Source organism: Galleria mellonella, unplaced genomic scaffold (assembly GCF_026898425.1).
Source record: "Galleria mellonella isolate WM207_F2 unplaced genomic scaffold, CSIRO_AGI_GalMel_v1 utg99, whole genome shotgun sequence".
NCBI classification, from domain to species: Eukaryota; Metazoa; Arthropoda; class Insecta; order Lepidoptera; family Pyralidae; genus Galleria; species Galleria mellonella.
Window position 1 is genome coordinate 1870327 of NW_026442184.1, and position 26360 is coordinate 1896686.

General features: G+C 33.5%; 2 protein-coding genes across 5 annotated transcripts in view; one reads left to right on the forward strand and one right to left on the reverse strand.

Moving 5' to 3' along the window:
• LOC113521479 (uncharacterized) overlaps window positions 1-26360 on the reverse strand; it is a 346189-nt gene that overhangs the window by 149438 nt on the left and 170391 nt on the right. For all 4 annotated transcript variants that reach the window (XM_052902976.1, XM_052902975.1, XM_052902974.1 and 1 more), the window contains exon 3: window positions 6862-7300. In XM_052902976.1, coding sequence (XP_052758936.1) covers window positions 6862-7300 — 439 coding nt within the window. The remainder of the gene's footprint in view (window positions 1-6861; window positions 7301-26360) is intronic.
• Window positions 18966-22879, forward strand: LOC116413463 (uncharacterized). The gene is made up of 2 exons (XM_031912908.2): window positions 18966-19014; window positions 21426-22879. Exons 1-2 carry the CDS (start codon window positions 18978-18980, stop codon window positions 22232-22234), a joined length of 846 nt encoding a protein of 281 aa, XP_031768768.2. The 5' UTR covers window positions 18966-18977; the 3' UTR covers window positions 22235-22879.

Below are 26360 nucleotides of genomic sequence, written 5' to 3' on the forward strand. Positions count from 1 at the left end.
GATTAGGCCGGAGCCTAAAAACGAGTAGTCCAACCCATAGGTCGAGAGCTACTAAAAGTAATGAGTGCTATTGAATGAACTATAAGTCCAGTCAATTATATTTAATATTATTATTGTTGATTAACCACATTGTGAATTAATCAATTATTTATTTAGAGAGATATATCTAAAGGAACTGTAAGTCCTCTAAAAGACACTGATTAATCACAAGTTAACAACGTCTCGTGAAATAACCAGTTGGGTTTTCTATAAGTATGAGGACACTAAGTCCAACAAGCTGTTATTGTGTTGAGAGTAATAGAGATCTTTTGTAATATTTGTAGAGGTTTGATTAATCACATTGTGAAATAATCAGATTAAATAATTATGTAGCTTTATAGAGAGGACTATAAGTCCTAATTGGTTGTTGTCATAAGTACTGATAAATTACACATTAAAGTGCCAGGTCAATTATTATATATAGGTATATAGGAAGGACAATAAGTCCTATTTGTGTATGTTGTAGTATTAGAGGCAATATATTGAATAATTATAATGTGAAAGATATAGATTAAATATATATTTGTATAGAAAGGACAGTAAATCCCATACAATTATTGTAGCTGTACTATAGTTATACTATATCTACTTCCTTTTAGTGTCTTATTAAACCTATTTACTAAGAGGATTTCTCAGATAAACAAGTGTTTTAGTGTTTAAATCATCATGATTAAATCCCTAAGAAATTAGGTCTTTAAATAATTATCATATCATTTAAGTGAAATTTCTCATATAAATAATTCCAATATTTCCCCTACAGTTATTATAAAATAACTGAAAATTATATAAATTTTCTATAGACTTAGATATAGAATCATAACGTGTATAATCTCCTTTTGTTTGACATCTGTCACATTAATGACGTATTGATGTATTGAATTGAATTTTGATTATCTATCACAACTGTCAACGTAACAAATACTAGCAAGTTTGTTTATTTGTATTTGTTTAATATAATTAAATATAAAATCATCATATATCAACCGTAATATACAACTAAATTATCAGTGACATAAATAATCATGGTTTACACCAGAAATAATTAATAGTATCCAGTAATGCTGCAGTTTTATATTCATATCAGTAGCCAAGCTTACTTTCAAATTCAAGAATGAACAGAAGATTAGAAGTTTAACATTCTTATTGCAATTGTACTTGCAATAATATATACATACAGTACTAATTATCAAGAACATTCCTCAAATACATGTGTGGTGAAGATTTTCCCAATATGCTATCTATTTGATTTCTAACCTCTAATGTAAATTTATTAAAGAAGTGAATAATCAGTGTTAGTGTTTGCTTTATTAATATTTAAAGTAATTGTCCTAACTTGATATTAATAGGTTCATATCTCCTTGAATACAGTCCGACATAAACATATAACTCAATAATTAAATTTATAAAATACTAATATTATATTTTACTACTTGTATATCTCCATACTATTCCCATAAAATATTCAAAACATGTATATTAAATATAAATCCAGCAAATATTCACTAATATTAACCCTGTCTGAACTTGTCTAGTCAATATAGCATGAACAAACAACACACATACAAACCTTATCGCCATGACAACTTTCTTCCTAAATATGAGTAAAATAATATAATAAATGATAAATAACTCACACTTGTCATTTAGTACTAATTTTATACTGTACCTCATACCTAGTTAAGAGTAACTATAGTCAGAGAATCCTTTAGTACATTTATTACCATTAGGAAATAAATCCACACCTATAATATCAATATAATTAAATACTATTAAAAGCAATAATATACAAAGAGTTGTTATTGTCAGCTTGCTCACTACAATAAAATCAATATTAAAGTTTATAATAAATCAAGACAAAATATCTACTTAAACAATACAGGCTTGTTTACCATAAACACCCCACAGTCACATGAATTTATCTAATAACACAATTAATAATGTATTAAAAGTATTACATTCACATAATATTACATGCAACAGTTAAGCTGTTTCTTTGTACATCTGGTGTAAAACAAATCCCCACATGTAGTCATGGATAATCAAATATAGACTAAGAATCATTAATCTGGTCGACCGAGTAATGGTATAAAAACACTTCACCATGAAGCGTTAAGTATGAACAGATATTCCAAACCAACATTGTAATAGTGTAATAAATACAAATATTTCATCATCATCATCGTCTCAACCATCACCAACCCACGACTGAACACAGGCAATTTCCACCGACTGACACAAGGAACGGCCCCACAATACACATAAAACAGTCACTCCAAACAATGGAGGTAGCCCACACCGCACTTCCATTTACAGGGTCGCCACTCAATAACCCCTCTCTCTCATCAATGGCTGTTTCCCCAGCAATGAGACCAGACCATAGTCACTTTAGTCTATTATCCTCAATAAATAAATACTTTATAATAACTAGATATGAAACTAGTTAGTATTGTAATAGTTCAATAGTTGATTCAATAAGTATTTTCCAAAACTGGACAATTAGAACATTGAATCAAATTGATGAAGTTCTATCAAACGACCATATAATTGGATTTTGTATATGAGTAGAATAACGTAAGTACGTAAATTATATTGATGTAAACTTTGTTCAAATGTGATTGCATTTAACAATATACGCATTACCTAAAGGTATATGGACTCGACTAAATACGTATTTTAATAGTTGTTGGGAAAAATATTAAGTATAGACATTGCCTGCGATCACAGTCAAAATCTAACTACGTAGTAATAAATGGAACAAGCTCACCGGATTCTCCAGTCTTCCATTCTCTCCTTTCACACACTTAATCCATAATGATACACTAAGATCTCAAACCCCTTCATCGATCCAGTCCCTCCTAGATCTATATCCCCAGTTATTTTTTTATTATATTGCGCAGTTCCTAAAACACGACCCCCGCGCCATTTTTTTTTTTTTTTTTTTTTCTTTTTTTTATTGCGCAATTCCTAAAAAGCGACTCCCGCGCGCCCGCCGATCTGCCGTCCCTTTTTTTTTTTTTTTTTCTATTCTTTCTCTAATAACGTCATAGATTATGTCACCGAAGAGTAGATATTTCAATAATCAGATTTAGCCTATTATTCGAACTGAACTTTTCTTTAAATTCAATTTAATTATATGTTAACGTATTTTGGTATTTTATATTAAATTGATTATCGAATTTATAAAACTTTAAAGGCTCTCATAAACCTTATTAAACTGTGTTGTATGCATCCTTTTTACACCTGATGATAAAAGGTAAACTATAATTTGGTTATATATAAGATATAATATATTTTTGTTTAATTTATTTAATTTTCTTGTGACATCCACTACACTTTGAAAACACATCAAAGGAGTTTCCCTTCTGTGTCAATATTTCATATATGGTAACGTCTTTTCTGTATACTATTGTGAACCTTGACTTTAAAGTTTGTTTATATTAAATAGCTCAGCTTTCGCAGCGGTCACCCATAGGAACCCCTGTTTCTTTTCTATGTACTTATGGTATTAAACCTATTGTACTATAGGCGAACCGTCACAGCCCATAAAACCTTTCATGCATTGCCATTCTTGAGGACTCAGGTGTTTTGAGGACTAAGGTCTACATAAATCTATCAATACAAATAAAATTGTAAACTAATATTATTAAGAGGGATTTCTTTTTATTTATTAAATTATTTTATATTTTATTTATTAGATGTTATAACAGTTTTTACAACTAAATATTTAAAAGTATCAATACAGACTATATGTAGATAATGAACAAAAGCAAAAAATAAATTTATTGATTTTAAAAATTCTTTTATAATTCTCGAATGCATGTTTTTAGGGAGTAATGAGTTTTGACAGGTATTTTCACGTTAATTATTTTCTAAAAAAATCTTTTGGCGTTCTGATAATATTATTATTGTTAATTAGAGAGAGAGTAAAAAATGAATGCACTCTAATTAACTTAATATAAAAATGAACGCACTCTGATTAACTTAATACAAAAATGAACGCACTCTGATTAACTTAATATAAAAATGAACGCACTCTGATTAACTTAATATAAAAATTAACGCACTCTGATTAACTTAATATAAAAATTAACGCACTCTGATTAACTTAATATAAAAATTAACGCACTCTAATTATCTTAATATAAAAATTAACGCACTCTAATTAACTTAATATAAAAATGAACGCACTCTAATTAACTTAATATAAAAATGAACGCACTCTAATTAACTTAATATAAAAATTAACGCACTCTGATTAACTTAATATAAAAATGAACGCACTCTGATTAACTTAATATAAAAATGAACGCACTCTGATTAACTTAATATAAAAAATGAATGAACACTAATTAACTTAGAATTACATATATTTGTCGTTTGCTGACATAATATTTCTTTAAAAAAATGTTTAGATTCATTGGTAGAACAATTTTTTAAAACAATGCTAATGATTAAACTTCCCTTTGGATAAATTTTCAAATTTATAATTTTAGAAGAACATTGACTTTTGCTCTCTACTTCGTAGGTACACGTGAAGTTCAAGAGCAGGAAAACCAATGTAATAGACCACTATTAGATGGCGTATTCAATAACACAAATCGCATTCAATTTGGTATAGTAGGTTCTTCTTAGTTATAATCCATCATATAAACTTTTTTTTAAATACCTCCCACGTACAAACATAAACTAGTTACAATTTTATTACCGAGCTTATCTTATGCAGTTTTTATATTTCCTTTTTTTTTTAATTAATTAACACGACAAGGTAATACAATGTTTATGTAATTAAGATTGCAAGAGATAGTTAGACAGTACCTCGGGTGCTTTGTTTTAATATTATCTTTTCTGTGCATTATTTATTATTTGATTTAATACGTTCTAATTTATTATCGCATCGCTTTGTTTAAATCATATTATATTGGGAACAGTACTTTATATTATTCTCAATTTCGTGTATAATATAGTATATGTCATATATGTGTAAGTATATTTGTTATTTATATATATATTTATTCGTTTATATATATAATTTCAGTATATATGTATTGTATATCAATAATTACTAGTACCGCATTCGAGTATTCAGACACTTCCCTATGGTTGACTGGGAGAGAATGCTTTTAGCATTAAGTCCACCATGTACACATATATGTACTAATGATTAAATAAATAAATATTCTTACTTCGATTATACTTTATTTACAATTTACAAACCGACTTTATAAACATATGCCTCTCCTTCGGAGGATTTTGCTAATAGTTGCCATGTTTGACAGGCGAATTGGTAACCGTAGTTAGGATTTAGGATGTTTTAAGAGAAACGCTGCTGCCTAAACTTCGCCCTCCCTTAGTCGCCTTATGACACCCACGAGAAAAGAAGGGGTGGCCCTATTCTATGCCGGGACCACACGGCAAATTATTTCAATAAAGGAGTTAAATTAGGTAAATATGTCAATTGGATGAATGAAAGCCATTTTTGAAGAATATATCGTCATAGTCGTAGAATACTGACGGATCTGATGAATATTACATATAAAGATCCGTCAGTATTCTACGACTATGACGATATGAAATATGAACGTGGATAAATGTAAAGAAAATGTGGGTGGACTGGATAAAAGATGTATTGAGTAAACTGTATTATATAGATTTTGAATAATGAAAACTATGTATGAATAATAAAATAAATTAGATGTATTTAAAGAGTCGTCACTGTTAGAAATTGTCAAACCAAAGAGAAAAAAAAATGTCATAGACAAGATGATGTTACGCATAAAACAAGAGTAAATTCAGGTATCTCTGACAAGTGATAAGAATTAGCGGAGAAGGGAAACACACTGGACCGACCATAAATAAATGGGATAAACCCAAAGCGATTATGAATAATGTAAGTTTAATTCCTTCTTGATAATAAATCTTTCATAGGTTTAAACGTAAATTTATAAATCCATTGTTAACAAAATAACCTCTGATAGATACACAACTCTGTCTTCGATTGTTTCGACCATTTTAATATTGTTATCCGAACGTGTTTCGGCAGGTTTTTCCAATAAATCCAGACTCGTAAATCCGCAAAAAGGATTTGTGTACGCGTGTGGATATTGGTTGGTTTACGTTTGATTTATCAACAATATAATTGAAGATTGAGGATAATTATCTAGAATAGTTAAAATTTTGTTTATATTATGTAACTAGAAATGTTTAAATATTATTTATATTATGGATCTTGAAATGTTTAAATGTTGTTTATATTATGGATCTAGAAATGTTTAAATTTTGTTTATATTATGGATCTAGAAATGTTTAAATGTTGTTTATATTATGGATCTAGAAATGTTTAAATGTTGTTTATATTATGGATCTAGAAATGTTTAAATGTTGTTTATATTATGGATCTAGAAATGTTTAAATTTTGATTATATCATGCATCTAGAAATTTTTAAATGTTGTTTATATTATGGATCTAGAAAGGTTTGAATGTTATTTATATTATTTATATCATAAATAAAATAAATAATATATATAATATATTATTTTATTTTATTTATGCAATTAAATAAAAGTGCTGTGTGATCCAGGAATACAATAGGCCACTTCTTCCTTTCCCGTGGGTGTCGTAAGAGGCTACTAAGGGAACCTAATGATCGAGGGATGGTCATAAAGAACTGTTCCGTTCTGTTTGACAGTGAGATAGGCAATGGGGAGGTCTATGTTCAGCAGTGGACAATTAACGTGTGATATGATGAGTCATCATCATCATCATCATCATATCATCCGTCATATCATGATAAATAATCGTATTATTAAAAAACATGCACTTACCTAAAAACAACACTAGTATCATCGTTTTCTAAATGCACCGCATCAGTCAGGGACCACTGGAGGATGACGCCGTCCCTCCCCTCGAGGGGTCCACTCACAACCCTCGCCGGCAAGAATCTCTTCCTGTACCTGGACCTCCTGAACCCGACGGACCTCTCGTTCCTGCGTCGGAACCGAGGCCTGAAGTAGTATCCATCGTATTCACTCACATCACTGTACACTCCTGTCCTAAAGTCGTAAGGTAAACTATCGTCAAGCCACTTTTTGTGTTTGGAGCGCTCCCCGCGGGGGTGTTTGGGGATGAAGTAGGGGAGGGCGAGTTCGTCGCGACAGGGACGCTCCGCGAAGGTGGTCGGTGTGAAGTTCCCTCGGATGAAGGAGCCCACGATGGAGTAGAGCACGTAATCCTGCAGCGTCTCCTCCTCATATTGAAGGTGCACTGCAAAGAAGGAAAACAAATTTTATTACGACTCTATTATAGTCAGAATTTATAATTTTTGTAACTTTATGAACGAGATTATACTTTGATATTTTTATTAAAATTTGCAATAAAAATAGATATTTACCGGATTCTATTTACGGTAAATTTAAATTTATTATAGTTCATAGTGTGTGTATACCTATGTGGTCTCGTCATAGACTAGGCCACCCCGTCCTTTCCCGTGGGTATCGTAAGTGTCGACTAAGGAAGGGCGAGGGATGGGCAGCAGCGCCCCTTTTAAAACATCTTTAGCACCTAATTTCGTTTGCCAATCCGCTTGCCAAGCGTGGCTACTACTAGAAATACCCCTCAAAGGGGGAGGCTTATGTTCATCAGTGGACGATTAAAGGCTAATATGACTGTAAGTTTAAAGTACAGTTTTATTATGTAAAAATACAATTATTATATAATACAGTAAAAGATTAATTAATACAATAATTAAATATAATTATTAATTATTTTATTAATATTAAGTTAGGTATTTGCTATGAAATTCATTACGCACACTTGTGACACATTGATGAGAAAAATGAGTAAAACATTTTGAGAGTCATGAATAGACATGAAATCCATCTCGAGTCGAAACAGCTGGGCTTGATTATCATACTAATATTATAAATGTGGCAGTTTATAAAGATTTTACCAAGGTGAGACTCAATAAAAGTCGTATGCTTGGATACCTCTGTCTAGAACTAAAAAGTTTAGCGTGTAAAGCAGTTTCATTCAAAATTTTCCTGCTGTGAATAGTCAAGTTATGGGATGACCTTCCTGCCGAGGTTTTCCTTAGAGACTACATAGTATGAGGTTCATCGAAAAGGGTCTAATATGGATCAGTAACCTTCATTTGAATGCGTTTACAGTCAACGATAACCGTTTACCATCCGAGGGTACGTATTTGGCGGGATCTTATTTTTACAAGATGGAATTCCCAGTTTCTAATTTTCATGTATTTTATTAGGAGACACACATTTGTTACAAAGAAGATAAGACACAAGAGAGCTATAGTATAAATAACTTTTTATAATATTCCTTGCCTACCTATTCAATTTACAAGTTATCAATTAATCTAGTACCTCAGTCAAGTCTAACGATGTACCCTCAATGTGTGACACACCATTAGCCTATTTCTCGTGACCTTGATCAGCGATCGCAAAGTAGCCCAGTTCCGGAAAGACTGAATAAAACCGGTAAAAGAGGCGCGCCCCCAAAACGTCCGTTGGAGCGGCCAATATCCGGCCCTCGGTGAAAACAAGACGAGACGGATAGGGGAGGAACTGGGACAATCATAGATATACATTTCAATAGATGTAGCTACTGCATGAACTTTAGGTATAACTTTTTACCACGAGTGAACTTTAAGGGTTAAATATATACCTCTGTAGTAGTCGGCGTGTCACAAGGTTTCGTATTCGACCCCCGATCGAGTCAATTTAGGAGCGAACGTTTCTGAATTGGCACGGATCTGATTGTTCTGAATTGTGTCCCTAAATGTTGGCTGCCTAGAACTTCGTAACGCAGGATATCCGAGAGAAGACTAGGCAATGTATGTGTGGAAATGGTGTGGTACTTATTATATGTCCAAAATATAGCTTCCCAACGAGCCAGTTTCGTAGTCATGAAATGTAGTAATTACAGTTAAAATTAAATTATAAAAGAAACTCCCTAACTTGCCTTATCCCATTTCATTTGAGGTTGATTCTATTCGTCAGTCTTCGCGAAGCCTATTTTGGGTCATCGTTACTTTACTTTTTCTTTCTTTAAGTCGGTGTTTATTAGGGGCCTGGTGTTTATTACTCAAAAGGAGTCGTAAGGGGAAATTAAAAAAAATAATGGTAGAGAGATGGGCAGCTATATATAATATATAAAACATTTCTAAAAGTCTAACTGCAGTTACCAACCTGTCTGCCAAGAGAGGAAACTAGCTAAACTCCCTTATGGGGAAGGCTTATATTTAGCAGTGGACAGCTAATTGCTGAAATGAAATTTGAAGAATTATTTTCTAAAACTTACAATAGTAAACTAATTGTTCACTTCTCTATTTTCATTTAAGAGTTTCCTCTTGTCGGTGCAACTAATTCATGCATCTTCTTCCAGCCAGTTCTATCCCAAGCCGTATCCTTGTTTCATTCATTTCATTGTTATTTCATTCATTGTTTTTTTATTATTATTACTTAATTGACATAAAAATATTAACTGTTGCCTATAGACATATAACGGAATACAATCTGAGACTTTTGACTCAGAATTGCTACGCCTGCATTCTAAGAAATCGTTTTTGCTTTTAAACTGATACACAGTCTTGTAAACACCGCTTCTTGGATTTTATACAAAATCTTCCTCTAACGCCAGAAATATGATTACAGATTGAATTTATGAAAGAGTCTGCCATCGGAAAATGTTTACCATCAATAAATAGCCTTAATAATATCACAGTAAGTACAAGAAATATCACTTAATTTTCATATTGATATTCTTGCACTATCTATTGCTTTCTACGTCTGTGGGAACGACCGACTCTTTGTGAGTTGGACAAAATGTCGTCCGGCATTCTCTGGGGTTTTACTGATGACCTGTCAACATTGTACTACTCAAGGAAAATCGTAGAAATAGAATTTTGATTTATGAATATCGACGGCGGGCGCGCGCGAAGTGAGCGTGAATATTTCATCGTCAGATGTTTGTTTGGCCCGTTTTAATTGATGTTCCGTGTTGTGAATTTATGGGGGGCTTTAAATCAAAATTAATCTTAAACTGTAGTCCTTAAGGTTCTTATTTAACACTTCTCTAATACAGCTTAATTAGTACGAGCGGAAACGTTTCTTAGCATAAAATATATAGGTAGCTATCAGTATCAATGTTGTGACGAAGCTTATTTTATTAATTAATGATAATAATTGCCAATAATAAATAAATAATGATAAGTCCTCCGCCAGTCTTCGAAAGTGACAGCGTCAACCTCTACTGGGACCGATCTATCATCACAGACAGGACAGTTCTTGCGAACAAACCCGATGTCGTGGTGATGGATCGGGTACTCTCGAGAGTGTTTTTGGTGGATGTCACCATACCGCATGACGAGAACCTCGTGAAAACCGAAATCGAAAAGAAGAGGAAATGTTTCAACTTGGCTCACGAGGTGACCGAAATCCATCTATCCAGAGTTAGCCCAACCAGTCTGGAACAACACTTCAGATGGATGGGATTCCGAAGCGGCTCACTACCGAAAAAGATGCAGAAAATGATGTTCTTAGATACTGCCCGGTATAGTAAGCCGGTTTCTTTTCCTGGGACCCTGAATCCCGACCGACTGAGCTTCTGCCGGGGGTTAGTTTACCATATACTCTCCTAAAGAGCGGTGACGTGAATTTGGTTAAAAAAATACCTAATATAAATCGCCTGTCAAGCGTGACAACTACTGGAAAACCCCCCTTTATGGGAGAGGCCTATACTCAACAGGGGACAGTTAATGGACAATTAATTCATCATCATATAATAATGATGAATCACTAGTCTGGTTCTCAAGTTAGGACACACTGTGTTACTACACTGTGTTGCTGCAAGGATCGTGAAGTGTGGAGCAAATTGCGACGACCTACCAATAAACAGCTCTTCTTTTTTTTATATACAAACATATTGTAAATTCATATATGTATTTCATTACTCAAACAAATTTGTTATTATTGCAACCCAGTAAACTTGGAATTACTCAATCTGCAAGGACAAGCCAACACACAAGCCCAAATATATGGTCAACTTCGAGCCTCATCTGCGTATCCTGGATCAGTTGAAATACATGTCGGGTTGGTCATTCCTCTTTCTCCCATCTTCATCTTCATCTGTACTGATACCGTGCTGTACTTTAATACGAAGTTATATAAATTAGTTCGTTTTTCGCTCTACCTACATACCTACTTTATAAGGAATTAGGCCGTGAACATCTTGGGTTACAACCCAGAACACCCAGACCCGAGACAATTTAGAAAATAATTAACCAAGAATCGAACTTGAAACCTCATTACGCCAAGCAATATACTTGCCACAGCATCACACAGGTCGTCATTTACATGAAACGCAAATATTTACAGTGCATGCACACCTTTATGCGTCTTTAAGCATGTTTCTCATATTTAATACATGTATTAGTGAGACAGTTTCTCGTGAGAATTACAAATACCGCCATTTCATGTCTCCATATAGTGTTATGTATTTCCATTTATCTCGCAATAAGATATTACAAGTAGGATGTTATTCTTGAATACGTGATGCCATCACTCGTCGCACTGCCTGCGTAATAACTAATACTTTGCATTACCACTTGTATTGAATCAAGTCTTTTGTTTATAATCTTCTTACATAAATATTCATGAAAATTATACCCATTCCAATAATCATTATGAGATAGAAAATCTTTAGGAGCATGGAAGTTAGTATTCAAATTATCTACAAAGATACCCCCCTCCACAGGTGGTGTTTCTGTCGTGAAACATCCATATTTTTAATGGATGAAAATAGAACGGTAGCCACTGCACTGGCGAGACACCAGTGAGGAATAATAGATGAGAATGAAGCTGGTTAATCGAGCCACATCGTGATGAAAATTTTCCACAGTGGTTTCTAAGGAGAACTGCATGGAAGTCGACCTGTTAGAAATGGGCCTGTTGGAAACAGCAATACTTGCACGACTGTTTCAGCATTTCGGTTTGAAGTGTAAGATACGTCCTCGAACGCTTTCTGTTTTTACCTAATGGTTAGTTGGTAGAGAATCTTATACGACATTAAGCTCACCATTTGTACAAATTTGACTGTGCAATAAAGAATAAATAGATAAATATAGCAGTGAAATTACAAGGTACGTAAACATAACACCATAAACCTCAGAATCGACAACACATGCCATATACCATCCATCACACTGTGTCGTGTTCGTGGAGCACTTCATGCTTATAGACGACGGTTACCAATTTCAATCAGGTGGGCCCTCAGCTTCTTTGCCTTAATATCATAAAAAAAATTATTTTTATTTGAATTTAGAACGCGATATATATTTTACTTAGCGTAAATGAGGTCTCGTGTTCGATTACCGGTCGGGCCAATTTAGGAAATGAAATTTTCTGAATTGGCCCGGATCTGGGTGTTTTGACTTATACCCATAGATATTTTTTGCCTGGTTCTCATAACACACTTTATCTTGAGCATCAGGTGCTTGGTATGATCGTGTTACACTTATCATTATTATTATATGATGCCTAGAGTAAACTTCTTCGGAAGAAGCAGTTTTGAACTTTGCAAAGAACGACGTTAGCCGTTACCTATCTACTGTAGAACATAGGCCTCCCTCTTGTAGGGTTTCGCCAGTAGTTGCTATGCTTGGCAGGTGGAATGGCAACAGCAGTTAGGTTTTAGTGTTATTTTAAGAAGGGCGCTGTTACCCACCCTTCGACCATTAGGTTCTTTTTGTCGCCACTTACGACACCCACGGGAAAGAAAGGGTGGTCCATTCTATGCTGGGACCACACGGCTACACATACATGACATATTACTACTATTATTATTATAAATTACCTCTTTCATCTCTTTCACTTTCTCGCTCTTTAATACATTTGACATTTTATGTTAATCGCCATTGTTGTGAAGAATGGGCCCACAATAACACAGCACAAAGCCACTGTTTTTAGGTCAATCGATAGCCGGTTACTTCTGTACTGGTCCACTATTGTTTGTTTTGGGAGTGCTGATCTTACTGCCCCACTAAAATATAGTGGTCACGGTTTTATTTTTAAACTAAACTTAAATTTTGTTTATTTAAAATTCTCGTTTTAACGACAAATTTGTTTCTCCGTATGAGAAATTCGAGAGATAAAAAAATTACTATATTTCTTAAATAAATATGACCAGTCAACGTTACGAGTATAATGATAGAAAGTTTATATATATTAGTACCTTGTTTAATTAATTTACCTTTACGCAATGTTAGATCCATCGGCCGAGTTAATTTACGAAATGATTCCTTTAAGCTATACTACCTTTTCCCGGTTTTCAGTCAACGGATCTGATTCATAAGAAATGAAGAAGCCTCTGGCATTTTTAGCTTTCAAATTCAAATGTACGCATTATTGCGTCTTGGAAAATATAGATTGCTTTCAATTCTGAGTGAGAAATCTCACTATCATTGACGTTATATAGATTAAACTGAAACAAGAATACATACGTCCATAAACCACGGTAACCGTTCACTATCAAACGGGCTATATGATTGTTTAGTATCCTTATGGTATAAAAAGACTATTTTCCAAGGACCTAAGCAAGTAAGTATTACTTAGCCATCTGCAATCATATTCCAGTTCTAATTAAACTTCTAAGCGAGATATCACGCTATCTCACACTTATAAACATATGCATTACTGTGTTACTATGGAAATATTTCGCTAATGTACTATCATTAAAATAACTGTCAGTTCTCATTTATTCCTACCCAGCCCCAATTAACGAGCGAGAAACCTCGCTAACTCATAAATTATTATTTTAAAACTTAATAACAATAAACAAGCAGTCGCCCTGTTCTACTTCTGTACAAAGGGAATACTAAATCAAGTTGTGTCCCTTGACCTGACATACTTTAGCATTGTCATCATTAATTAACAGAAAGCTCTAATATTAATGAAGCTTTGACGCGGTTTATGGAAATCAAGTAAACACAATGATGAATATAATTACCCGAATGTACCTAACTAATTCGGTTATTGTGCGAACTGATTGGTAACATTCCAATCAGGACACGATTAAATTGTAACTGTAACTAGATTTGACGTTTACCAGTCGAATAGTAGTTGTAAATTCAATGGATGTTGTAAATGTGGAAACGACATCATCATTATCATTTTAACCGTTATCCGTCCACTGCTGGACATAGGCATCCCTTATAGACTGTCATAAGGAACGGTTCTGAGTCACCTGCATTTATCGAAACTCTAAAATACATTTGAGTTCATCACTCCATCTAGCGTCCCTCGCAGCAGCGTCCCTCTTAAAACATCTCTAAAGCCTAAAAACGGTTGCCAATCCGCCTGCCAAGCATGGCAACTACTAGAGGCTAATGTATAGCAGCGAACTATTAAGGGCTAATATGATAATGAAACCATACAAGAGAAAATAATTCATGCGCCATTTTATTCAGATGACGTCTCCGAGTTGCCGCCAATTCGTTAGTGTTGCCAACTTATTCCGCTGTTTACCAAACTTTCGGCGTTCCGTCAAACATTAATTACCTTTGTCTAAGGTTTGGGGATTTAATTAAGTTGACAGCTTTTGGAAAAAGGCATTAAATAATTATGGTAGATGTTTTAACAGAAAGTGACAAAGTTATAGATTAAAAAAGTCTTTGATTACTAAGAAGCATGATTTCTTCATATAAGAAATTAGAATATATAATTTGATGTAAATAAGTAAATAACGTGTATGCCAATAAAATACTAATAAAAACAAAATGCAGTGATCAATTATTTATTTACAATAAATATATAATACATGTACTAAGTATGGTAAAATGGTATGTACTCGTATGTATGTAAATAAGTTTTATTTATTTATTTTTTGTTATTGACAATTCTTTTTCTTTATACAGGATTTTACAATTCTATTATTTGTTTTCTTCTATTGTAGTAAAAATTTAGTTGACAAATAAAATAAATTGTGTAAACACAAATTTGCTACGACAAAATATTTAAATTCCGTACCAATCCGCCTTCCTTGAGGTTCCGAAATTCTTACTTGGCGGAGTATTGGAAATTTCGATGTTGTGTCTAAAAAGATCCTACAATTCAGTTAAGGTATTGTTTGATATTGTTTGGATATATTGTACACTTTTAGAACTTAAATATGCTATTAAGAATAGGGAATAATAAAGATTACCAGAGGGAGACTTTGTACAAAAGTCGATTGCTTGGATACCTCTGTCCCATTCGTGTATCTACCGTGAAGCAGTTGTGTTTGCATGGTTGTGTTTCGGTTTGAAGGGTGGGATATGGCGTGAATTTACAGGGTACAGAGTAGTAACACCCGAGTCCTCAGGAATGGCAATGCATGGGGGTATCATGGGCGAAACAGTATACTCTGTTATGTCCATGGTACTGCTCATGTCTATAGGCGACGGTTACCACTTTCCATCAGGTGGGCCGTCAGCTTGTTTGCCATTATAAGTTGTATAAAAAAAAAAACTTTAAAAATATGAAACAGTTATAAAAAAAATTATTCATATATATTTATTCGTTTATATATGTAATTTTAGTATGTATGTATATCAATAATTAGTAGTACCGCATTCGAGTATTCTGACACTTCCCCATGGTTAACTTGGAGAGAATGCTTTTAGCATTAAGTCCGCCATGTACACATATTTGTACTAATGAATAAATAAATAAATCCTTAAAAATATAAAGGCTGTATGGGTATGATACTTTTGCATTATTACACGTTTATTTTTTCTAACTATGTATATCAGCGTAGGCGTACACATCATTTATATGAAAGCACGTATGCAATATCTTTTTTATTAAAAACAACAGAAAGATATTCGGCAACAGTCGACAAATACCATTGACTATCCTATTTTTGGTTTTAATCGTGCGTACCGTATATTTTAATTTTTTTTTTATATACAACTTAAGCAATGGCAAACAAGCTGACGGCCCGCCTGATGGAAAGTGGTAACCGTCGCCTATAGACATGAGTAGTACCATGGACATAACAGAGTATACTATTTCACCCATGATACCCCCCATGCGTTGCCATTCCTGAGGACTCAGGTGTTATTCCTCTGTACCCAGTAAATTCACGCCATGAAAGAATGAAAGGAAAAGAAAGAAAGGAAAGAAAGGAAAGAATATCAAATTAATGATATTCTTTCCTTTTAATAAAAAAGCATGGGTATTGATATATCAAAAGAAATAAATAGATATAATTTTTATACACCTATATATTATATATTAGAAGATTTAAACATGCGATTTCCCATCCTATATTCAGTAATCCTAAGTACTACTACTTATACTGTAATAGATAAAATGTAATAGAAAATTATAACAATACTTGAGCTCCCTTAGTTACGAAGAAACGAAAAATATAGTGGAAATAAAACAGTTTAACGACAATATGCACTTATTTACTACAATACGCACACATAAAACGCACACACCTAAGAACGCATGCACGCACGCACGCACGCATACACGCGTCCTTGCGCACACATACATATACACATACACACACATACATACACGTAGACACGCAGACAACAGGCACGAACACACATAAACACACACACACACAACACGCACACACATACGCACACAGTTTATTTTGTTTTGTATAGTCGTTTTCTTTAATTTAAATTGTAGCATTAATGCAAACTGTACAGTATGTCCGAGATAGGGGTCTGATTTTCTGAGATTTACCGATCTTTTACCTACTTTAGGTTCCAGTTTCCCACAAGTTTTACAGTATTATATATGCATTTATTATACTGTGGTAATATTAATACTTTTTTATTTTTTTTACAATTTAAATTACAATTTAAAATTTAAATATTTTTAAAATTATATTGTAGTACAAATGTCATATTTAGCATTTTATTTATTTATTTAATATTCCTCTCTTTGAACAGAACTAATTTAGAAAACAGACACGCCATGCTTTACGCTTCTATCTCTTTAATCTACATAGTCTTAAGAATAAACCCTCTGAAGTAGACGCGGCCACGATTACAAATGGCCTTGTCAGGTGGAAAATTATAATTTCAAAATTCAAGTACCCAATGATAATTTATAAGAAGAGCTCTCTTAGGGACCACGCTCAAATTCCAAAGTCCTTTTTAATACCAGGAATCAAATCCTTGTTAAATTTGATATTGCATTTATTTGTTTATTAATGTATCAATATTTAGAAGGCAAAGCTGTATGTACAATTGTAATTGTTTATATTTATAATAAGTTTACTATTGTAATCTTTTGGAGGAAGCAATAAAGAGTATCTATCTATCTATCTATCTACAGGATTAGTAGTAATGTTTTCTTTTTCTAATGGGACATTATGAAAAACTCCTCCTACGCTATCGGTATACACGCACACACGCACACACCCACGCACGCACGCATCCACGCACGCATGCATGCACGCATGCAAATCCATACAATATTTTTATATCAACGATATACTGTACTAGTTCGTACCTATCATAATCATATCAGCTGTTAACAGTCCACTGTTGAACATAGGCTTTCCCAATAGGGGAAAAGGGATTGTTAGTAATGGAGACTGAGAATCCCATTGCTAGCAATATACCCAACCAGATCAATCTCCTCGCGGTTTACCCTAGAAACTATCATGGCTAATTATTGATGAATTCATCATGATGGGCTAACTGGCCAGTTTTCATTCTCATCGATCACCCTTCATTGGTGCCCCGCCAGCGTACACCGTTATCGCAGGCAGGGTTGCCATTCCATTTTCATCCATCAAGAAAAATAGACTACCATAAAGAACAATCCCGAGCCAAAATCTAATACTACCTATAATCTTATATTGTCTGAGATACGGGCAATGTTAACTCCTTAAACTTAAAATTTACCAGCGTTTTAGTAAAATAAAGTAATTTCATTTCATAATATTTTAAACGTACAGCTGTAACTTTGAATCACGATACCATATCATCGGAATTGATCCAAAAAAGTGTTTATATACGTCACATATTCGAAAACACCATAGATATATATATCAGACACTAACAAAAATACACAAGTAGACTTGATTTATTTCTTTCGACAATACCCCCGAAGGTTCAATATCCCCGAAGCATGTTTACTAACGTTATTTTCTAAGTGAGTAAGGGTGTGTAAACAGGAAGCTTGGAAAATCAAAAGGTTTTTCGGCAAAAGGGCACTGTGTTGAAAGTATGGATTGGGAATCTTTCCGATATCTATTTAAAACTTAACGGATCAAAGTGAAGAGATTGGATTATACTGGTATGTTTGAACGTTAATGACATTTATAACGTGGTTTGCATTAAACAAAATTAGATACGACATACTAGACACAGCTTATGTCTAGTATGAACCCGCTTGCCAAACATGGCAACTACTGGTAAACCCCACAAGGAGGAGGCTTACGTTCAGCAGTGGACAGTTGAAGGCTGATATGATGATGAAGGTATTATAATTTCAAATTCTTTAAGTTGGTTGCTATCCGTATGTCTCTCCATAACGACCCTCTTCCACCAGAACGACTCGGTGCCAAATCTTATTTTTCCTTCGAGGAAAATGGTTGGCCAGTCTACAATTTAAGTAATCTTCATAGCTTAAAAGTTACATTGTTGGTTTAGGATCTAATATTTGATTCTTTTGACGAGTTCTGTTTAAAACAGTTATAATTTTGCAATATTTACCTCAAAATTCCAAAATGTAATGTTTGTAATGATGAAATTTTAATCAGCTAAGTAACTATAAAATATTTTAATTCACTAATGGATTGGATGTTTGATGGAAATATTTTGTAATTTAATGGCCAACAACGTTTGTGATTAATTCTAATTATGGATTTGTTTATAACACAAATTATTATTGGACATAAACGGTTGGATAACGTAATGTGCGGTAATACATTTAGCATTATATTGCTGTTATGTAAGTATTTAGGAGTTAGTTTTTACTTGCGACTTTGTTTGTGGGTATATATTGGCCACAACAGAATATCAGTGTTTTGCTCTTTTTAGGGCAAAGCAAAAAGCTGAGTTGTAGCCATTTTGTATTACTGTGGCACACGCATGAAGAAAAAGAAATTTTATTATGCATTCTGATTTTGTTTTGGGTTTTTTTTTTTAATCTTTTGTACATGTATCTTTTTTTATCTTTTTTCACTTTGCTTTTGTATCTTTTGCTGTTTGTGTACTATATATATATATATATATATATATATATATATATATATATATATATATATATATAGATTTATGAAAACAATCAATTTAAACTGGACAGTTTAAAGAAATTTGTTAAGTAGTTGAAATTTACACGAACTTACTTACTTTTGTATTTGTAACTAGCTGTATTCCGCTCTTCTCCCGCATTAATGGGCACACAAAGTGTCCTATGTGCTAAATTAGGATATAAGCTATCCGTGTAGGCAATTTTCATTCAAATCCGTACAGTAGTTTTTGTTATTATTTATTAATAGAAAATCAGCCGTTAACTGTCCGATGTTCAACATAGGCCTCCTCTATAAGAAGGATTTTGCCAGTCATTACCACGCTTATTTTTACCAGAGGGAGACTTTGTACAAAAATCGATTGCTTGGGTACCTCTGTCCCATTCGTGTTTCAACCGTGAAGCAGTTGTGTTTGCATAGCTGTGTTTCGGTTTGAAGGGTGGGATATGGCGTGAATTTACTGGGTACAGAGGAATAACACCTGAGTCCTTAGGAATGGCAACGCATGGGCGGTATCATGGGCGAAACAGTATACTCTGTTATGTCCATGGTACTGCTCATGTCTATAGGCGACGGTTACCACTTTCCATCAGATGGGTCGTCAGCTTGTTTGCCATTCTAAGTTGTATAAAAAAAAAACGCCTGGCAAGTGGATTGGCAACCGCAATTAGCCATTGTCGATGTTTCAAGAAGGACGCTACTATACATCTCTTGACCATTAAGTCCCCTTAGCCGCCTTCTACGACACTCACGGGAAAGGAAAGGGTGGTCCATTCTACGCCGGAACTACACTGTGTTTTTATCATAAAATATTATTTATTTATTTAAAATTCAATGCACAAATTTATAACTAAGTGTACATAATGGCGGACATAATACCTAATGGCGTTAATTATATTTGTAGGAATTTATTTTTTACAAAATAATATTTTGCAATAAAAACAAAGCAGGGCAGCTACAAGAATTTTAGATTTCACTCAAGTATTTTAAATTATATTTTAGTCCATTTAATAAATAATAATGTAATCACCATCCTAAAACCGCCTAATACTGCAAATTGCGACTTTACAATTTGCACAAAAACAACTTTCGACTTATAAAGTGTTTTTTATTTAAAGCAATTGAAATGGCGACCTCAAACCGCGGAGTTCAATGCAGTAAACGGTCTTTAGTGTCTAGACAAAATATATAAAATTATATATATACTAATAGCAATTAAAACTATTTCGAATAGTATTTAGTATTCTGGAATGTCACGAAAAATGGCATGAACTGCTGCAGAATTCTGTGATTTAAATGCTAAAGAGTTGAATAAAATATGATGCACTTACGGTATTCTAATAACTTTTTTTTATTTTATACCACTTAGAATGGCAAACGAGCTGACGGTCCACCTGATGGAAAGTGGTAACCGTCGCCTATATACATGAGCAGTAACTATATAGGGGTACAATTATCAGAAAAGTCTCTGTCTTTTTTCCTGCATGTATATAGATTAAAGACCGATTCAATACCGAAAACCGAAATATTCACCGATTGTATCTTATAATAAGATTTTTTTTATATAATGTTGATTTTAATAAACTAATTTAAACAAAATTCTTTTGTCTAACCCAAATTTTTTGTCTAAAAATTACTAAATATGACTATTATTAAATCTTATTATTATTATTATTAAAATTTACTAATACTATTATTTTATATTTATCTTCAATCGATTCAAATAGAAGGAGTTAATTCGGTTGTATATTTTTTAACAGTTTCATACCTCATAACTCCGTCAATTCTGAATCGATTTGGAAAATTCTCTTTTTATCTAAAAGGATATTCTTACAGATTAGTCTTATGGAAATTTTATCAAAATCGGTTTTGTAGTTTAGTTTTTAAATCAAAATAACTGTACCCTGTAAATTCACTGCTATATCCCACCCTTCAAACCGAAACACAGCCATGCAAACATTAATGTTTGTATAATGTAAAAATTTTAATTAATTAAAATTAAACTATTATCGTAATAAATGTAAACTATGGGTTTCAATAAAAAGATTTATTATTATTATATTATAATAGCATTTTAAAGTAAAATTAAATAAAGTAATTTTTATTGCAGGTTATATTTTATGTCAAGCACAAAATTTATTCGACATGAATGCTGATAATTTTTTTGATATTGTTATGAAAGAGGTAGAGCAAAATAAGAGAAGTAATAACTACAGTCTAGATCTTCCTCATAAAAATAATTTAGGAAATATTTCCGACTTCATAAATGATTCTAATGGAAATATTGTTATTACAAATGAAACTTTGAAAAACAATGCATTTCTAATAACCACTGAAGCAAATGTACATGTTGTAACACAACATAGTGTAGCTAAAAAAAAGATATCACAGTCTCTAATGAAAAAAATAAAAGCTAGAAAATTACAGAGAGAAATTAATAGGTTATTGGAAAAAAATAATACAATTCCAGATTTCAAGAATAATTACGATGACCCTTCAACTATAACTGAAAAGTTTGACAAAATTCAAGCAACACCGGTACAGAAGGCGGCACTGAGAGAGTATTACTTCGACCTCTTTAAAAGACCCACAGTTTTTAGGAAAAAGAAAAAGACGGTGATGCTGATGGAACAATACATTTATGCAACGAGATACAAACTGTCATACGTTCAGAAAATGAGAGATAAATACCGGAACGACGGGGAGTACAAAATCGGATTTTGTTTCGCGTTACTGAGGCATCTGAAGATGGAACAAATGCTGATATATAATGCTATACATAAAAATCAAAAGCTGGTCTCTAATGTATACTTTCACTTGAAACTGTATGAGAAAGCGCTTCGATTGGATGTGGATATAAAAGATTTAATAAATGTAATAAAGGATTTAGACCACAAGACTAAATCGAAGAAGGATTGAAAGTACAAAGAGGAATACTATCGATAAAGTGTATATGATAAAACATTGACTTTCTTTTAGCATAAACGTACAGCACGGTCTCAGCGATGTATTCTCCCATGAACTTTCAGGTTATGGAATGAATTCCCTGTCGCAATTTTCCAAAAGTCTACAAGATGGGGTTCTTGAAAATGGATTTATTAAGGTTTTTTCAGGGTCGGCAACGCACACGTGACAACCCTAGAATTGCAAGCATAGGCTACAGTGACCGTTTACTATCGGACGGGCTGTAAAAAAATCACCATTCCTTGTTTGAAGTTGATTGAAAAACCGTCTATATAGATGACAAAGCTACTATGTATGGTAGGTATGCAGTATATACACGGCTATTAAAAATCACAGTTTCGCTAAAAAAAACAACGACCGGAAAAAATAGTCGCAACAATAGCTCGGCGGCAAACGTTATTCGTCTATATTCGTTTGTACAGCCACGCCTAGGGTTGCCAATTCAATTAAAAATTATATTATATTTGCTTAGTCCACTAGTTTTGCTCTTAATTTATTTTGACCTCTATTTAATGGCAAAGTTCAAATCGGACGGTTTCTGTTCTATTCAAGTGACCTTTGTATCAATTATTTGTTTTTGTTTTATCCTACTGTCGAATATGGGAGAATAATATTCTTATTTATCATGTAAATATTGAAATACATTTAGAAATTTAACTTAAGGTGTACGACCTTAAACCACCCCTTCCTTTTTTGTGGGTGTCGTAAGAGGCGACTAAAAAAATTTAATGGTAAAGGGTGGAATACAGCGTTTCTCGTAAAATTAAAAAAGCACCAAAGCTTAACTGCGGTTGCCACACCACAGCCAAGCTTGGTAACTATTAGCAAAACCCCTTCTTATGGGAAAGGTCTACGTTCAGCAGGGGACATTTAACGGCTGATATAATAATAATAATTTACCAGAGGGAGACTTTGTACAAAAGTCGATTGTTTGAGTACCTCTGTCCCATTCGTGTTTCAACAGTGAAGCAGTTGTGTTTGCATGGCTGTGTTTCGGTTTGAAGGGTGGGATATGACGTGATTTTACTGGGTACAGAGGAATAACACCTGAGTCCTCAGGAATGGCAACGCATGGGGGGTATCATGGGCGAAACAGTATACTCTGTTATGTACATGGTACTGCTCATGTCTATAGGCGACGGTTACCACTTTCCATCAGGTGGGCGTCAGCTTGTTTGCCATTCTAAGTTGTATAAAAAAAAAAACACCTTAAACTGACTGGAGGGTAAGCGATTGTTAGTAATGGGGTCTAACAACCGTGTTACTAGCAATATACCCTAACAGGTCGACTACAACGCGGTTTCTCTTGGAAACTATCATGGTTAATTCTTGTGATATTCGTCACGATGGCCTAACTAACCTGCTTTCATCCTCACCTATCACCTCTCACTGGTACCCCGCCAGGGTATACCGATAGCGCAAGCAGGGTAACCATTCTAATTTTACTCATCAAAGAGTACCCTAACAGATCATTAAATTTACTTATAATTTTCAAACTTAATTTAGTTTTTTTTTTCTTTATTAATAATTCTATAATTAAGTATAATGAAAGTCGTTGAAAACTATGTTTAAGTGATATTTCAGATTGAAATTAATTGCCGACATATTATTATAAAATTAAGCGGAGCCAAGTTGTAAAAAAAGAGAGAAAGATTCAATAATTATATTATACTTTAAATAGTTCTAAAATTTGTATTCTCAAATAAATTGAAAGAAAGTTTACGTGCGTAAATTAAAATTAATTAGTTCGCTATATATAATTGTGAGATTTTTTTTTATACAACTTAGAATGGCAAACAAGCTGACGGCCCACCTGATGAAAACTGGTAACTGTCGCCTATAGACATGAGCAGTACCATGGACATAACAGAGTATACTGTTTCGCCCATGATACCCCCCATGCGTTGCTATTCCTGAGAACTCAGGTGTTATTCCTCTGTACCCAGTAAATTCACGCCATATCCCACCCTTCAAACCGAAACACAGCCATGCTGACACAACTGCTTCACGGTTGAAACACGAATGGGACAGAGGTACCCAAGCAATAGACTTTTGTACAAAGTCTCCCTCTGGTAAAAATAGTTTATTAGCAGTAATTTTTAAATTATATGATTTGCATATTGTACATAAGAAAAATCGTAACTTATGTATAAAAAAAAGTATTACGATGCATTATATTATTATAACTGTATCATTATAAATAATGGTTTTATTTACTTAACACATTAAACATAAGCATCCATGTTTTACGCTGTGGATAACTGTAATTGGCTAGCATTTAGTAAATGTGTAATATGTATTTAATCTTGTAAAACGCTATTGTTATATAAATATACTAAATAAATAAATAAACTAAATAAATCATCATCTTCCTATCCTTATCCCAATTATTATTTAGGGTCGGCGTAATATGGTTTTATCCATATCACAAAAAGATTTGTTTTTTTAGTTTTACGACCGGCCTCCTGCCTGACGTCAACCCTTTTTGCATTTGTTGGTGGTTTCCGTCACCTGCGGTATGGTAAATAAATAAACTAAATAAATAAATACAACGGCAACCCTATCGTGTTGGCGACCCGCCAAACTGTCTGGAAAAACAGGCAAAGTGCAATATTTACAATTTAAAAATGCTATCTCTCCTATATACACAGTTATTTTCTCAATTTGCAGTTGGCAACATCGTTAGAACACAATGGTTTTGTGCATATAGTCACGCTATAATGTGTTATAGTAAGACAGGCATTTCATTTTATCATTAACTGACCCAGTGTCATTTGTCCTTCCGTATAGTTAGTAAAAGTTCTTCTAGATAAAGTTATAAACGTGAAATTTAGTTCTGCCGTCTGGTTCTGTCATGGAATGTGCCACACCTTTCTTTCCCGTGAGTGCCGTAAGAGACGACTAAACAAACTCAATGGTCGAGGGATGGGCAGCAGTGCCCCTCTTAAAACTTCATCAAGGCCGAACTGCGGTTGCCAATCCGCCTACCAGTGGCGTAACAATAGGGTGGCAAGGCTGGCAAAATGCCACAGGCCCTCGACCCAAAAGGGCCCCGGCTCAAGAGGTCGTGAGCTCAGATTTTTTTACATTGTACCTGAGTATTTTATTTTTACTGATAAGGCCCCATCAGTGTGGGAATTTGCCGCAGGCCCCGATTGGTATAGTTACGCCACTGCCGCCTACTAAACGTGGCAATTACTGGCATAGCCCCCCATAGGGGGATATCTATGTTAAGCAGTGGACAGTTAGCACTTGGCGATGTGATGAATGTGAGTTTGATTATTCACTCTTGATGCCTTAAAAGCGTTCACAACTTTCGCCTATCTTACTATCACTTACTATTGTAACTTCGCAATTAGCTGTCAATTTTCAAAAATAATTTAATTTTTGACATCTACATCTGTAACAGAGCACTTTTTAAATATTCAATTAGAAACATTGAAATATGTTTAATTATTTTTGAAAAATACAATACGGAGATAGAACACCAAAATTATTACAAATGGCAATGCATGGTCCATGGGTTTTATAAGCCAATAGGTGTCAACTACAGGCAAAAAAAGAGAGTGTTTAATTAATGGTTGATTTGGTATGGCATTGCTCATGTCGATAGGCAACGGTTACCACTTTCCATCAAGTGGGCAGCTTCGTCTTTTTATGAATGAATGAATGAATGAATGAGTATACTTTATTTGCATTATACAATATAGGAAATAAACAAGACAATTTACAAACACAACGATACAATTGTATAAGTACGAGTACAGTAAGGCGGTCTTATTGCTGAGAGCAATCTTTTCGAGACAACCTTAAGGTAATGGACTAATTGTTGTATAAGTAGGTATAATAAGACTGTATAATTAAACAAGCATCTTTTGCATATTAAAAATATATAAAAATTATATACATATATACACACACACATATATACATACATACATATACATATATACATATACATACATATATACACACACACATGCATATACATATCAATCAAACAAAATTATATAATCCCATGTATATGTGTCAAATATGTACTCAATACTAGGAAATATATTAATAACTAGCTGACGAGTCG

Excerpts from the sequence above, each read along its gene's own strand:
- LOC116413463 (XM_031912908.2), top strand. The coding sequence starts at position 18,978 with ATGTGCGGTAATACATTTAGCATTATATTGCTGTTAT. Across the intron at positions 19,015-21,425 it reads TAGCATTATATTGCTGTTAT|GTTATATTTTATGTCAAGCA; the intron begins GTAAGTATTTAG and ends TTTTTATTGCAG.